Source organism: Lolium rigidum, chromosome 7 (assembly GCF_022539505.1).
Source record: "Lolium rigidum isolate FL_2022 chromosome 7, APGP_CSIRO_Lrig_0.1, whole genome shotgun sequence".
Lineage (NCBI taxonomy): Eukaryota > Viridiplantae > Streptophyta > Magnoliopsida > Poales > Poaceae > Lolium > Lolium rigidum.
The window spans coordinates 137,464,287-137,474,979 of NC_061514.1; the positions used below are offsets into that span (position 1 = coordinate 137,464,287).

The 10,693-nt window shown below is 47.1% G+C and overlaps 1 protein-coding gene across 1 annotated transcript; it reads left to right on the plus strand.

The window, feature by feature from the left end:
* The first annotated feature begins 8,473 nt into the window (after nt 1–8,473).
* On the plus strand, nt 8,474–9,269 carry LOC124672056 (skin secretory protein xP2-like). The gene is made up of 3 exons (XM_047208348.1): nt 8,474–8,569; nt 8,678–9,040; nt 9,174–9,269. The coding sequence occupies exons 1-3, from the start codon at nt 8,474–8,476 to the stop codon at nt 9,267–9,269; spliced, it is 555 nt and encodes a 184-aa protein (XP_047064304.1).
* The last annotated feature ends 1,424 nt before the right edge of the window (nt 9,270–10,693 follow it).

Genomic DNA, 10,693 nt, shown 5'->3' on the forward strand with positions numbered 1-10,693 from the left:
CTCACGGTTCGATCTCGGTACTTTCCTTTTGTCGAGAAATTTTTTGCTATATAATCCCCGGACCCCTGGAGGTCCGTATATCGTGTTTTCGACGTGTTTTGTTTCGAGTTGTTTCGCCAGGATCTGTTTTTAGTCTAGAAGCACCATGGCCTCCAACAACAAGGGCAAGGGGCTTTCGGAGGAAGAAGTGAAGGAGGTGCCATCAAGACAAGAGCAGCGAGTTGGAGGGAGCAAGCAAATCTTGGTGGGATCCGTTGACACTCGACGTTCTTTTTCTCATGACCTGCGGGGACCTTTATCACCAGCTCTTAGCCTCGACTCTTTCCCCATGATGGAAGAAGTTCTACGGGTTACCGATGAGTTTTGTGATCAATATCGGGCTCGAGAAGAGAAGTGGAGATTCTCCAGGAGGAGAACTGCCGTCTCCGAAGATTGATTGAATACCACTCGATTCGCGTCACAAGGTCGTCATCGCCAACTTCGGATAACAATGAATCTCTTCGAATCTTAGTGCAGAATTATCAAGCTGAGAACCGAAGACGAAGGAGCTTATTAAGAAGCTCGGGAGGAATTCATCACCACCATCTCCTCGGGAGTAATTCATCATCGGTATTGGCATCCCCTTGGTTTGTTCCAAGCTTGGGGAGTGCCGCGGTATCACATTATCACTACCTTTTACTTTTATTGTCAAGTAGTGTCATATCATGAATAGGGAAGTTATCGTATAAGATGGGTTGCGTTTGGAAGTATCTCTCCTTTAGTTGTCTATGTATCCCTTGGTGTGAGTTATCGATATGGAATATTAATGAGAAGTCTTATCATTTACATATTGCACATCTTATTTTAGTTTGCAATCTCTATGATTCATCTTGTTGTTAGTATTGGTATCACTTTGGGAGCATTGAATAAATCTATTTGGTTTTGGCAAACTTAGCATTGGTCAATAGCAACAACACTTTGAGGTTTAAATAGAAAAGAGAAATACATGTAGATGTTTCATTGTCTTTCTTGTTAGCTCATAGCTCATTATTCTGAAGTTAAAATTGTTTGTGCTTACAAGGAAGATGCATGATTGTTTCTATCATATGTATATTTGTTTGTTTCCCTCGACTCTTATGCTTGCTAATTAACCTTGCTAGCCAAAGACCTGTATTGAGAGGGAATACTTCTCGTGCATCCAAACCTTCAACCAAACCTATGTTATTTGTGTCCACCATACCTATCTATTACATGGTATTTTCTGCCATTCCAAGTAAATACTTCATGTGCTACCTTTAAACAATTCAAAACTTAGTATCTCTTATTTGTGTCAATGTTTCATAGCTCATGAGGAAGTATGTGGTGTTTTATCTTTCAATCTTGTTGGGCAATTTCCACCAATGGACTAGTGGCTTCATCAGCTTATCCAATAATTTTGCAAAAAGAGCTGGCAATGGGATTCCCAGTCCCAAATTAATTAAACTAAATAGACACTCCTCCATGGTATGTGATTGATGGACGGCACCCGAAGGATTCGGTTAGCCATGGCTTGTGTAAGCAAAGGTTGGGGGAGTGTCATCATCATCATAAAGCTAAAATAAAAAGGCACTCCTTCATGGTATGAGATTGTTGGCAGGCACCCGAGGCTTCGGTTAGCCATGGTTTGTGAAAGAAAGGTTGGAAGGAGTGCCACACAAAATGAAAATATTATGGGAGCCGCTCTTAGGAGGTTGTCTGGCAAGGGGTTAGAATACCCGCTACCAGTCGTTGACAACAACAAACACCTCTCAAAATGTTACTTTTATTATCTCTATATGATTTCAAAACTGAAAGAGCTCTAGCACATGATTTAATCCCTGCTTCCTCTGCGAAGGGCCTGTCTTTTACTTTATGTTGAGTCGGTAAACCTATTTCTCTCCATCTCAAGCAAGCATTTGAGTAGTTGTGATCAAACCATTATATTGTGATTTGCTACATCATGTCTTTTATTCTTCCTTGTTTAGTACAAGTTTTATCCGAATGAATATAGCTTTGCAAGTTATCAATGATTATGAAGAGACCATTATGATTGAGTATGCAAGTTGTGCATTATAAACTTTAACATGAGAGCGCTGCTCAATAAGATAAATATAATCTATTAATTGTTCTCTGACCAAGAACGAAGTTTGCCATCACCAATTATGATTTCTCATGCACCTTTACTTGTGATTACCTTATACTTGTTTCAATATGAGTTATAAGAGGTTGTTTACTATAATGTCCTGTGTGAATGAATATGATGTTTCTTGTCCGTATTTTGGTTATCGACTCTTCACTCCATAAACATGTGGTCATGTCTATTGAGTTCGGTTTCGCTTGGGGACAAGCGAAGTCTAAGCTTGGGGGGAGTTGATACGTCCAATTTGCATCACTATTTTATATCATAATTTGCTGTTATTCATTGATATATTTCATATTGGGACACAATACTTATGTTATTTCATCTATTTTGCATGTTTCATCATTATTGGAGGGTCGAACACCGGAGCCAGGATTCTGCTGGAAAAAGCACCGTCAGAACACAATATTTCGGAAGATCAACTGTGGAAGGAAATTATACCAAAAATCCTATTTTTCAAGATGACGAAGGAAGCCGGAAGGAGGAGCCGGGAGGAGCCGGGGTGGGCCCACACCCTAGGGCGGCGCGGCCCGAGCCCCGGCCGCGCCGCCATGTGGTGTGAGGGGCCCACGACCCCTTTCGCCTCCTTTTCTTCGCCAAACCCTTCGTCCCGAAGACAAAAAGCCGGAGGGGTACCTCACGAAGAGTTACGGCCGCCTCTGCGGGGCGGAGAACACCGAGAGAGAAAAGAGCTCTCCGGCGGGCGGGGAATCCGCCGGGAAATTCCCTCCGGGAGGGGGAAATCGACGCCATCGTCACCGACATCGAGCTGGACATCATCACCATCACCATCATCATCATCTCCACCATCATCACCGCCGTCATCACCGCTGGACACCGTCACCGCCGTAGCAATTTGGGTTTGATCTTGATTGTTTGATAGGGGAAACTCTCCCGGTATCGATCTATACTTGTTGTTGATGCTATTGAGTGAAACCATTGAACCAAGTTTATGTTCAGATTGTTATTCATCATCATATCACCTCTGATCATGTTCCATATGATGTCTCGTGAGTAGTTCGTTTAGTTCTTGAGGACATGGGTGAAGTCTAAATGTTAGTAGTGAACTATGGTTGAGTAATATTCAATGGTGTGATATTTAAGTTGTGGTGTTATTCTTCTAGTGGTGTCATGTGAACGTCGACTACATGACACTTCACCATTTATGGGCCTAGGGGAATGCATCTTGTATTCGTTTGCTAATTGCGGGGTTGCCGGAGTGACGAAACCTAAACCCCCGTTGGTATATCGATGCGGGAGGGATCGCAGGATCTCGAGTTTAAGGCTGTGGTTAGATTTATTCTTAATTACTTTCTTGTAGTTGCGGATGCTTGCAAGGGGTATAATCACAAGTATGTATTTAGTCCTAGGAAGGGCGGTACATTAGCATAGGTTCACCCACACAACACTTATCATAACAATGAAGATTATTTAGCCGTATGTAGCGAAAGCACTAGACTAAAATCCCATGTGTCCTCGAGAACGTTTGGTCATTATAAGTAAACAAACCGGCTTGTCCTTTGTGCTAAAAAGGATTGGGCCACTCGCTGCAATTGTTACTCTCGCACTTTACATACTCGTACTTTATTCAAGCTGTTACATAAAAACCCCTGAATACTTGTCTGTGAGCATTTACAGTGAATCCTTCATCGAAACTGCTTGTCAACACCTTCTGCTCCTCGTTGGGATCGACATTCTTACTTATCGAAGATACTACGATACACCCCCTATACTTGTGGGTCATTTGACATATTTCAAACAAATTCGACATAAAATCAAGTTCGGCGAGCAAGAGTCCGAAAATTGCTGAAACAAATTCTTTGATAATCAGTACAATGTTTAACAAGTGTTGAAACAAATGAAGCACACAATTTCACAATTTTTGAAACAAATTATGACAGACTAGTTGGCGTCGGCGTTGGCGTTGCCTCGGAGCATCCATATGTGCTCCACCAGATCATCTTGCAGCTGCTGATGCATTGTAGAGTCTCGAATCTCCTGGCGCATAGCAATGAAGGCGGCCCATGATGGAGGCACCTGGTGATTAGGCTGTGCAAGAGGACCCTCTCTCTCGTATGGTGCTTGCTGCTCAGCCAGAGGAACCGGATGTTTTCGCTCATTTTCAATAATCATATTGTGTAAGCACACACAACAATTCATCACCTCCCACATCTGATCTTTGGACCAAGTCATAGCGGGGAACCGGACGATAGCAAATCTCTGCTGGAGGACACCAAATGCACGCTCGACGTCTTTTCAGCAAGCTTCTTGTTTCTTGACAAACTCGCAAAGTTTGGGGGTGCTAGGTTTTGAGATAGTCTTCACAAATGTTGACCACTTTGGATAGATACCGTCTGCAAGGTAGTATCCTTTGTTGTAGTGCCGACCATTGATCACATAGTTCACCGGAGGAGCATGACCCTCAACAAGCTTGGAAAAGATCGGGAGCGGTTTAGGACGTTGATGTCATTGTTGGATCCAGGCATACCAAAGAAAGAGTGCCAAATCCAGAGATCACGGGTAGCCATCGCTTCAAGTATCACAGTGCAGCCGTTTTTGTGACCCTTGTACATTCCCTGCCACGCAAACGGACAGTTCTTCCATTTCCAATGCATGCAGTCAATGCTTCCAAGCATGCCTGAAAAACCCCTAGCTTCATTTGTTGCAAGGATCCCCTAAGTGTCTTCGACAGTGGGTGATCTCAAGTAAAAGTCCCCGAACACTGCTATGACGGTCCTGCAGAACCGGTAGAAACAATCAAGGGCGGTGGACTCCGCCATCTGAAGATAGTCATCTGCACCATCACCGGGAGCTCCATAAGTCAGCATCCTCATAGCCACTGTGCACATCTGCAGTGACGAAAATCCAACCAAGCCAGTGCAATCCGCTTTGCATCTGAAGTAGGGGTCGAAGTCTCGGATGGCATACACAATTTGCAGAAATAGCTTTGTGCTCATCCTGAAACGACGCCTGAAAACAGTCTCACCGTGCAGTGGATTGTCGGCGAAGTAGTCGGCGTACAACATGCAGTAGCCCTCCATTCGCTGTCTCGGCTTGCACTTCAGGAAACCTGGTGCCGACCCACCACGTCGACCAGTTGCCACTCCGGCGTATAGGCTTGATAAGCAACCGAGGATCAGCATGTGCTCCTCGTCTTGGGCGGCGGCTGCCATCTCTTCTCGCATAAGCTCGACGAACATCTACTCCTCCTCTTCGTCCGAGTCCATGGCCGGCGAGGCAAATGGACGAACACCTGACGGGCGTGGTCGAGGCAACCCGAGCCGCAAACGACGAGGAGTAGGCCGTCGTCGAAAAAAAAAGGCCGACGGAGGAGCAGCCAGATAGGCCGTCGTCGAAAGACGGCGGAATATAGGCAGGTTGGGGAGGAGGGGCGGCGGAATCTGGGCAACAAGCCGGCGGGATGGTGACGGCGGCGAGAGAGATACGAGGGGTGGGAGAGATTTTGAGTGGGGTTCGTGTGTCCAGTCGCCGGCAGAGCGGGCCCTTCCCCGCTTTTCACTCGTCCGGAGTCCCCGAGCGCACCTCGGGGGACCGGGGTTAGCGTGGGCTCGCCGGATGGATTTAGGACCAAATCCGGACGAAAACGAGGAACCGGGGGCGTGACTGGACCGAATTACGCTGTCCGGATGGAAAAAACGTCGATCGGGGCCTCGTCGGGGAGAGGAGTGGGGATGCTCTAACCAAGTTCCGCCATCTTCTACACTTTGATGGTGCGTCGAAAATGGGAGTTCAGTTGGAGGTGTTGTTCTTACAGAAGTAGCACAAGAGAGCAGAAAAATGTATTGCCGTTTCTGTGTATTAGCAACTACTCTATTTTCTAAACTGTAGTTCTGCTTTTCCTTATACGAGAAGTGACACCACTCGATGGGCCAGCTTTTGTGCTGTTAATCCAGGACTGATCCGATGCTATCATGGTCATGGATCATCAGTCAATCGGCAATGCTTCGCGGGTCCAGGTAGGGATTGGTGGCCCTGTTCTCCACCATGGAGTGCCTTCTCATCCCATCCTTATATTATGCTATAAAAAAAGATCCCCATCCTTATTTAATAATTGGGGAGATTTTTTTCCATCCCCATTCTTATTAGGTTCGGGATGAGGATCGGGTTCCCTATGAAGAAGCGAAATTTAAATGATATTATCATAATTTCATGATCTTACATTTTTGACACACAATAATAACAAGCTTTTGTAATATATAGTTGGTAAAATGACAACAAATTAGTATTATATGTTAAATGTTACCGAAATATACTACAACAAACACAATATTACAACATATTTCATATAAAAATATACCAACTTATATGTATATACAATTAAAATAGGGCATAGCGGGGAACAGGGATGGGGAGAACTTAATCCCCATCCCCATTTTAGATAGCGGGGATCAAAATTCTCCATACCCGTCCGCAAATAGAGATGAATTCCCCCACAGATTTACAGGGAACAGGGCCCCATAGCCATCCCTAGGTCCAGGTGCTAGTCATCGCACCGTTTTTATTCTGATTCAAGTGATGTCATCCCACAGTTTTATAGTATATGAAGAATTTTTTTATTGTGTGAATAATTTTTTGTACCACGTGAATAAGGTAGACTGCAATTTAAAAATCTCAATTGCAATCCCACATGTAACTGAAGAAAATCTTTGATGCAACTTGATGACTGCATTTTACAACATATTTTAGTCATGTAAAATGTGCTAATTGCTACTCATATCATCCTCCATCTAGTTGGGAGTGTGCCATTTTCAATGAGTGTTGGATAGCTATTATTTTTATTAGGTTTTCTTGTCTTTTATATGTGTGTAGGTGCAAGATGCAATTATGGATAAAGCAAGGAAAGTGGAACAAAAGATGGAGGAGTTGCATCCACCAGACTCAGCCATTTGGAGGGTAGAAAAAGATATTTTTTTTCCATAATCACAAAATACAAATTCAAGACTATGGTGTTGTAGCATTCGTCCATACGAGTTCAAACAACACTAAACCGAGTTTGTATGAGGAAATGGTGGCCATTTTATTACGGACATCTACAAGTTTAACGAGCATCCATACATGCAGAGTGGGAGGTCGTATCGCGGCTTCCATGTCGGGAGAAGCTCGCTGGACCATTCGGAATACGTTAGGCGGATCTGTGACGTGCACGTCAAGAAGTAGTCCACATTAGGATAGTTTTGTAGTGTCCAGGTACGACTCCTTCATGTAAACCCTAGATCACGACACCTTTATGAGCCAAATCTCGAGAGTCATTGAGGTAGAACTAATCCTCTTGTTGTAATCGTGCAACTATTGGCCTTATACTGAATTATAGCAGCACGTATGATCTCGATGCCGTTGTGAGATCTAAAGCTGGGTAACTTGTGTCTCACCATCCCGATAGCTCCCCACCTTTCGCCAACCTCTCTCTCCACGTCGTGAGGTACCCTCTTTGGCGTACTTGTCAATCACACAACAACAACACCAACAGATTGCGACAAGAACATACCCATTGTCCATGAAGAATGGCGGAGACAAAAACTCAAAAGCTCCTCTACAATGCCAAGCCAAGCCATCAAGGTCAGCACGGCTGGCATTGTGATAGTACTGCTGCTTTCTACGGACTACAAGCACAAGATTGAATTCTTTACACGAGACAAGACAATGCAAAAGTCTCATAGGATCCTTGTAACCGTACAGTGAAGCCGTCCTAGAACCGACCGCATGCTGCAATGGGTCGTCGTGCTCGAGCCTCTCCATGCTTTGACCGCGAGCGGCATATGTTGGAGCTCGCGTGCCCTGGTGCCCGTGCTAGCAGCCTGGCAACCGATGCTGCAATTATCGGGCGCAAAAGCACCTCGGGTTCCTAGGAAGGAAGTCGCAGATTGCTCCCCCGACCTACTCGCACTCGATTGCTAGCTAGGGCGAGCAATCTGCTGCTAATCACCGGCTGATTACACGTCCGAGTGCCCTGCGATTCCTTGCCGCCACCACGCACGCCCAACCAAGAAAGTCTCGAAAGGTGGCCGCTTTGTTGCAGCCTTTTGTTCAGCAGACACTAGGCACTACTAGAGCGGTACTAGCCCCTACCATTTTTCCGTTTCCTTCCACAGTGTTGCTTCGCTTTTTACCCTGCACTGCTACACTGCACCGCACCGAACTGACCGTTGCGCCCCACCCAAGTTCAGGCACGTCCTACAAGGTCACGGGCACTGTGGGCACGCACGGTGTCCAAGCGAAACTAGGAGGGAACGCCGGGAGAAGCAGGAGAAGGGAGAGCTGGGGGGAGCAAACGCCGGAGAGATGGGAGGCTCGCCATCGCCATGGCCGGCACGCAAGATGCACTGCGCGCCACTCGCGTCTGCGCTACTGCTCTGCTCCCTCTTCCTACAGCCGCCGCAGGCATTCGGCGGCCCCGGCGCCTACATTTCTCGGGTGAGCTTGCTATTTCACTCGACTCCTCCCTGCGACTCATGACTGCTCACTGGCTCGTTCGTGGTGGCGGTCTCCGTTAACGTTTGCTTTTTGTGTTCGACGAATCAGCTGCTTGGCGAGGGCTACAGCGAGGAGAAGCTCCCAATGACCATCGTAGTGCCGTCGGTGCCAGACAACTCCCCGCGGCCAGCACCGTCCTCTGCCGCTGTCGCCGCACCGGCGCCTGCCCCCACGCCAACACCCGCGCCCGCGCCAGCGACGGTGCCCGGCTCGGAGGACTACATGCCGACGCTGCCGTCGGAGGGGCGGGGCCCTGGCGCGCCGTCCAGCGGCAGCGCGGGCGCGCCGGCGCCTGCCGACGGGGCGAGCACCGCCTTCATCAGCAGCAACCCCGCGGTGCCGCTCCCCGCCGGCGTCACCGACTCCGCCACCGTCCTTCCCATGCCCACCCCCGGGCAAGAACAACGCCAGGTAATTGACCGGCCGCTAACTGCAAACATTAACATCTCAAGCTTTTCCTGCCTTTGCTCAGCAGCTTTTCACTTTCGTTCGCATCTACTGTATTGAGTTTTCTTTCACCTTGCTCTGATTTCTTTGGTAGCAGGACGTCGGGGCGGGGACGCTGCTTCAGGCGAGGACGGCGCCGTTGGTCCTTCCTCTCCTCATGGTGGTGTCCTTCCTTGCCTTCCTGTTTGGGTAGCCAATACCAGTAGATAACGGATTCCTTCTACTACGACTGATGCATCGACCAATTTGTTGCTAGCGTATTGCGCTCTTGTAACAATCAGCACTGCCTTCTCTATCGTTTAGCCATCTGTAAACAAACTCACATCTGCCATGTTGCATGCTTCGTGTCTATTGCCACGCTTGTCTGAGCCAGTTTATTTATGCATTGCAACCGCTATTTGGTGACACACTGAGACAGGAGGGTGAGCTTAGAGCTATTGTTCTGTACTTGCGATTAAGATATGAGGGCAATTTTACACGCAAGTGAAAATCCCACTCAGTCCTTATTTCGACTACTAAAAGCATCTCCAGTCACGTCCCCAATCGGCGCTGGATCTAGCGTTTGGTACGCTGTTTTTTCGTGCTGCGTTTGAGGATGTGTCACTGTCCCGTGGCCCCAAACTTGTTTTTTTACATTAAATTTTTTTTTTGTATTTTCATTTCAATAGAGAGGAGGAAGATTACACAAACTAATACATAGTTTGAAACATGCTTTTACACAAACTAATATATAGTTAGAACATTGCAAAATGAGAAAACCTAACTAGTGTTGGGCTCGCAGATTTCGTATGTTCACTGCTAAGAAAGAACATTCTCAGCTACTCTCAGTCACCTAAACTGAAAATGCAGCTGGCAATGATAGCTCTGTTGTTCCTATGCATGGAGAACATACAGAAACCTTCGTGACCGTCTTCACTGCGAAGAAAGAACACTCAGCGTTTTCAATCGTCGTCCTCTTCATCGTCGCTGTGGTAGTGCCGACAGCAAGACGTGTCGTCGAACACCTTCACGCTCATCTCCTCGTCGTCTTGGTAGGAGAATGTGAGTACCCAGTCGGCTTGGAGGTCGTGGAAGCGCGCGAACTTCTCCCAGCCGGTGTGGAGCTACATCTTGCCGTGCACGTCGAAGAGCACATCCACCAGCAGAAGTCGCAGCCAGCCTCCTCCAGCGCGGCCAGATCGTTGCCGGCGATGAACTCGGCGAACTTGTCCGGCAGCCTCTGGATGCCGAGTGGGTCGCCATTGAGGACTACGATGAACTTGGACTCTCACCCCCCTCGGGGCACAGGTGACATAGGTATGCCTAACGGGCATACCACGAGTGTACCCCTGTGTATATTATTGAGTTCAAGTTGGTGAACCCGAAGACCTGGAGGCCCACGACGTTGAAGATGTGAAGCCCAAGAAAGAAGAGTCAGTATAGGGAAACTTGTAACAATATAAGGAAAGACCCAGTGTGGCCCGATAATTCTGTACTTGTACGACACGGAAAAGCCTCGGCTTCACCTCCTATATAAAGGTGAATCAAAGTCGAAAATAAGGATCGAATCATTGCAAATCCTAGCCACCATATTTTATCTAGTTAGATGCCTTTGTTCGTCTGACCACCCTCGAGTTC